At 32.6% G+C, this 6,033-nt stretch overlaps 2 protein-coding genes across 2 annotated transcripts; both read left to right on the top strand.

Annotated features, from left to right (window-relative positions):
• Positions 1 to 267: 267 nt before the first annotated feature.
• On the top strand, positions 268 to 1,499 carry LOC106760495. The gene has a single exon (XM_014643924.2). The coding sequence runs from the start codon at positions 367 to 369 to the stop codon at positions 1,252 to 1,254; it is 888 nt and encodes a 295-aa protein (XP_014499410.1). The 5' UTR covers positions 268 to 366; the 3' UTR covers positions 1,255 to 1,499.
• A 758-nt stretch (positions 1,500 to 2,257) lies between these two features.
• Positions 2,258 to 3,808, top strand: LOC106761816. Its single transcript, XM_014645383.2, has one exon. The coding sequence runs from the start codon at positions 2,811 to 2,813 to the stop codon at positions 3,702 to 3,704; it is 894 nt and encodes a 297-aa protein (XP_014500869.1). The 5' UTR covers positions 2,258 to 2,810; the 3' UTR covers positions 3,705 to 3,808.
• Positions 3,809 to 6,033: the final 2,225 nt, after the last annotated feature.

Genomic DNA, 6,033 nt, shown 5'->3' with positions numbered 1-6,033 from the left:
CTGTCTTGCTCTGGGTAGACAATAGCTTCTATTATGATGCATGCTCCATGGTGTCTGATATTTTATGTGATTGGCAAAGTTAAAAAATTCAGGGATGAGGAAGGGTGGATGCATTATAAACATTGTCAGGCCTAGACAAAGGGAATATATTCTTCTTGTCTCCCTTGTCATGTAATACAATATGATCACATGCTCATTATGTGGCATTTAAGGGAAAAATTAAATAGCAAACTTCTACCACAATTCCTCCACTATATATAGAGTAGATGCTAAGTTGCCAAGCCTTAAAACTCGAAGACTCGAGAGTTCAGAACACACAACACAGTCTTATCCCTAACCCTTTTGTTTTCTGAGAATAAAAGATAAATGGCAGTCACTGAAACAAACACAAAGAGCTCTCTGCACACTCGAAGCAACAGCTTTCCATCTGCACCTCACCCAGTCATATCGCAATATGAGGAGCATCTTCAAAGATTGAAGGATTGTGAAGCATCTTCTTCAATATCATCATCTTCACTAAGCCACAAACTTGATGGTTTGCTGGATTTGCACGACTGCACTGATAAGTTGCTTCATTTGGCAACCAAACAACAAGTATTAGCACGAGAGTGCAGTGACAAATGTGTTGATGGCCTTCTGGAAGGGTCTCTGAGGCTCTTGGATATCTGCAGTACAGCTAAAGAATGCTTACTAATATCAAAGGAAAGCCTGCATGAACTTCACTCAGTCATCCGAAGAAGGAAAGGTGATGAAACCGTTTGCACAATTGAGGGTGGAAAATACTTGGCTTCAAGGAACAAATTGAAGAAGGCAATTAGAAAGGCACTGAGAAATTTGAAAGCGATCAAGAGTGAGTCTGCAGTTTTTCCTTCGAACAAAGATCGTGACACTTTGCCTGTGCTTAGTATCTTAACAGAAGCAGAAGAGGTCACAATGAAGTCATTGGAATCTTTGTTGGTGTTTATCTGTGACCCGAAGGGACAACCAAAACAGAGTAGATGGTCGGCAATCTCAAAGCTGATGCAGCCTAAAAGAGTTTCTTGTGACTCTCAGGAATCAAACACAAATGAGTTTGAGACAGTAGATGCAACTTTTCTGTCTCTCCTCCGTCACAAGTCTTCCTCTATCGTGTATCTTCAAAGCCATCTTGAAAATTTGGAGACGTGCATTCAGGATCTAGAATTAGGAATTGAGCAGCTTTCAAGAAAACTAATTAAAAACCGAGTTTCCCTTCTCAACATCTTCAATCACTGATCATTGTACATGTCTATGATTTTTCTGAACTCAATTTTGACCCCACAAGTATTGTCTACCAATTGTACATTAATGTGAGTTAAATTATGTTCTTTCTAAAGAACATGTGTTTATTAAGGATCAAACTGCAGTTATTTCATCTTCTGGCTTGTTCCCTATTCTTGAGTACTCTCAAAATTTTATCTTTCAATTTCCCTTTATTCTTTCAAATGTTCACGTCTGGAATCAGTGAAAGCAAAGTATAGATTCAACAAACATTTTACAATTTTAAAACTGTAACACTGTAATCTGCTTTCTTGATCTATACAAGAAAGAAAATGAAAAGAATGGTCAAGGAGGATTACTTCATGATTAGAAAACATTAAATTATTACGAGAGGAAAGAAAAATGAAAACTCAGCAAATAAAGTATCCAACCCACATGTGATTCGGAGTCAATTTGAACATGGATCCTAGCTGTCAAGCTTAACATTGTCATCAGGTCAACGGTTAAATCGAAATTTAGATGTCCACTCGCACATGTTGGAAAAAAAAATACAAAAGGAAGATGATTGTGCTCCTTTTATGAAGACAAGCTGATTGGTATCTTATCTTAATGTGCAGTTTATTATTGATTGATGTGCAAGACAGCAGAGAGGTTAAAGTCAAAGTTTCATTGCTAAATTAAACGAGGTTCTGCTGTGAAGGACCAATAAGCTTCACTAAAATAGGACCATCTACCATTAGGTATAATTAAAAATATTTTTCTCAGAGACTACATGGGTAAATTAGTGATAGAGATTGGATTAAACTATCCGAGTCCAGAATAAACTTGTTACTTAATGTAAACTATGAAATTGCATTACTTAATCCTGGTGAAATTTTGTACCCTCGTATTTATCTGCAGAGAACAATTTCTTTACCCGTGTTCTTTTAAGATGAATAAGCCACAGAAACTGAAACACACATAACGAGTTTGTGACAGGAAAAGAGACGGAAACATCCTACAAAACAAGCTCTGGTTTGGCTTGACTCTTAGTTATCTGTTTCAATGAGCGCACGTGTATTGCATTTCATATTCCGGAAAAAAATTGTATAGCTTATTATAGAAAACCGGGGCACACCAAGGATTAGCTTAATATTAATATTTAAGTTAAGTGTTACGTGCGAACAAGTGATACGATGTGATTCTTGTTCCTAAGAGAGAGGATTTTCAAGCATTGTTTTACCATTAATTCAGAAGTCCACGGGTGCAGATGAGTTACATTTAAGGTTGAAACACGTTTTAGGTGAGGCATTTGCATTGAATATGTCATAATCATCAATCATGCATGTTAGAGAGCAAGTTGAGACAAAATAACGAGTTGGATAGTTTCCTTGGTGGGAGACATTATTCTAACACTTCTGTAATTATGTTTAGATCCAAATCTCGATTAGTTAGCATCACTGATATTTATTTTGGAAGAGATTCTTTATGCCTCCAACAGTTATAATATATATTGACAAGATGCCATTAGTTGAAGCATAGACTCATCAACTCTACATTCAAAATCAACTCTTTCTCTCCCTTGAGGAAAAATGGCGTCCTCTCCCTTGAACCCAAAATCCCATTCTCATGGCCGCTCAAATAGCTTGCCCTCTAGATCACACCCTCTCATTCTAGAATGCAACGAGCACTTGGACGGCTTAAGGGCTTCCAAAGCAACCATCTTTTCCTCATTATTTCTTTGCAAAAACATAAGATGTTTGCAAGATCTGATAGAGTGTGTTGAAAAATTGACCCATCTTTCCCTCACTCAAGATGTCCTTCTCCACGAGCGTGAAGAGAATTGGGTAGATGAGGTTTTGGATGGATCCTTAAGACTCTTAGATGTGTGTAGTGCCGCCAAAGATGCTTTACTGCACACAAAAGAATGCACGCGTGAGCTTCATTCCATGATAAGAAGGAAGAGAGGTGGTGAAGTGGAGTTGGCAGCAGAAGCTAAGAAATTCTTGACATCTAGAAAGGTGGTGAAAAAGGCCATCTCCAAAGCCTTGGCAAATTTGAACGGCACTTCAAAGAGTTGCAACATCTCATCCACCACAACAGACAAAGACCACCAAACAGTGTCTTTGATTACCTTATTACAAGACACGGAAGTGGCAACACTATCAACATTTCAGACACTGTTGCAATTTATCTCAGGGTCAACACAAGCAAAGTCAAACAGCTGGCTTTCAATTTCGAAGCTAATTCAGCCAAAGAGAGTGGGTTGCTCCCAAGTGGCAGATGAAAATGAATTTGCCCAAGTGGATTCAGCATTGCACTCCTTCGCATTTTCCAAGACATCCAAATTTGAAGAAACAAACAGTCTACAAAGCCACTTGGAGAAAATGGAGTCCTGCATTCAAGACTTTGAAGAAGGACTCGAGTTTCTATTTAGGCGACTAATCAGAATAAGAGTATCCCTTCTTAATGTCCTTAACCACTAGTCCAACTTACCTCGGACTGAATTTTGTACTCATCCACATAGTTACATTTGTACATTCAAATCATACATGTATATGCCTACTGATATAATGAACTGAAAATCTTTCTGAATTTTTGAATTATCGATCTTAATTTTTGTTTTTTTTTCATATATGTTCTTAGTACTTATTTGAATATTATTTATATATCACTAATTAAAAAATTTAAAGAACGATCAATCACCATGACAAAATAATCTAATTGAATAGTTATTATTTTAGACGAAGATACAGTAATAAATTTAAATATGTTGGATTTGAAAATGCTTGAACTACGGTATAAGTGTTTCATATGTTTTTACTTTTGTATAATATTCTACTGTTTGATTTTTATGATAATATAATAGTTATTTTTCTTATTTATAAGTCATACCTTATAATTCATTGCTTCCATTACTATAATATCTTTCAACTCACTTTTTCACTAAAATAATTTAGATTGAAAAAGGGACATGATTTGACTGGAGAGTTGAAGATAGAAAGATGAAAGTTATGACCACATTATTTAATTAGTAGCAAAATCAAGTGACAAAGTACTTATACAAAAATAAAAAACAATTTAAACTTAATAAAAAAAAACTTGAGCTATGATAAAAGAATATGAAATAATTAATAAATACTGAAACAGATTATGATATTACTAACAAAATAAAATGGTTGAGAAATGAGTTTTCATTCCAAACCCAAAAGGTTGCAAAGATTGATCATCAAAGACATCGATATAAAATAATTTTCAAACCATAGTTTCATACAATATAAAATATTTATCAAATTGATCAGCATTTAAACATATACATCATTTAAATCTTTTAGATTTCACAAGTATGAGTGAAAGTCAGGCATTCTAGAGTTTTATATAAAAAATAAAAAGCAATTGCAAAGATTGATCACAAAAGAAAAAATTTAAAACTGACTTAAAATAAAAATTATTTTAAAGTTTTTATATAACTTGTTTATGATTTAAAAAAAATGAGGAGAATATTTATTTAATATATTATTATTTAATAATTAAAATAAAGAAATAAAAGTTACAATAAAAAAAAAAAAAAACACCAATATGAGTTATCTCAGTCACTGTTTTGCATTTGCGTTAATCAATTGCTAGCAGACATGTCACATGAATGTTGTCATTTTGTAAGTTGTCTTTCATAACAGGGACAACCAGACCCTTCGGTATCAGATTTTTTTTGTTTTATTTATATCAATTATTTAATTATAAAAAATAATTAATTTAATCAAGGAGTATACACAACATTTATTATATTTAAATTCAAACTTAAAAATCCTTACTGATTTTTAAAAATTAAGTAAAAATGATAAATATGTATATACTAATAAACTTCATACTATTATACCTCCTGGTTAAATTGTACGTAGCTAGTTGCAAATATTTGAGAAATGAAATTTAATATTACTTAAATAAAAAAATATTTTTAGCTCAATGTTTGAGAAATAAAAACATTTTAATATAACATACAAGTCATTTTCTTATCAATTCATTTTTTTATTTATTATTGTACAAACATATTCTAAACCAATAAAAAATAACATATATTATGTCAAAATATTTAAAATATATATATATATATATATATATATATATATATATATATATATATATATTATTGAAATATATATATATATATTACTTTATTATATTCCTATTTAATATTTCCTTAACAAGATTCAACGCTGAAAAATGGTCGCGTTGTCAATTACAAAAGCTATATTTATCATTAGTTAAATAATTGATTATTTTAAAAATGTAAAAAAGTGCTTTTTAGTATAAAAATAAAATGATTGAAATATGACCAAGAGTTGAGAGTGATTTTGTCAATAGTCATGTCTAATGTTGCTGTTGAGTTGATATTTTTACATCCAACAACACCTTCGACGGTGGAGATCGAACACCTTCGCCAAGTGAACCATGATGATTATTTTTATAATATCATCGTATCATCCCAAATCCACCATTCATAAACAAATGAACCAACGGTGGAGGTAATGGGAGGGCATCATATTCACATGAATCATGTATGTACGTGTATGAGTAGCATCATGTGCTTGTTTGTTTCGTGATTAAACCAACTCACCCATCATCACCAACCCTATTGCATCCATCCCTTTCACATGCATTGTTCTCATAATCATCCGGTGTGGGCCTCCAATTTCTGATTAACGGGCCTCATCTTCATCTCCACATTCTTTTGTTTTTATACGGTTTTATTATAATGTAATGCTTTCAATAATAAAGCTTGTTTTTTTTTAAAAAAAAACAAATATTATTTAAATA

The sequence above is a fragment of the Vigna radiata genome, chromosome 5, assembly GCF_000741045.1.
Source record: "Vigna radiata var. radiata cultivar VC1973A chromosome 5, Vradiata_ver6, whole genome shotgun sequence".
Classification (NCBI taxonomy): Eukaryota; Viridiplantae; Streptophyta; class Magnoliopsida; order Fabales; family Fabaceae; genus Vigna; species Vigna radiata.
The sequence above is the reverse complement of the archived record's forward strand: the minus strand, read 5'-3'. Positions and strand labels throughout refer to the sequence as shown.

Bases quoted from the DNA above. Each gene is read 5' to 3' on its own strand.
- LOC106760495 (XM_014643924.2), top strand. From the start codon at position 367: ATGGCAGTCACTGAAACAAACACAAAGAGCTCTCTGCACACTCGAAGC.
- LOC106761816 (XM_014645383.2), top strand. From the start codon at position 2,811: ATGGCGTCCTCTCCCTTGAACCCAAAATCCCATTCTCATGGCCGCTCA.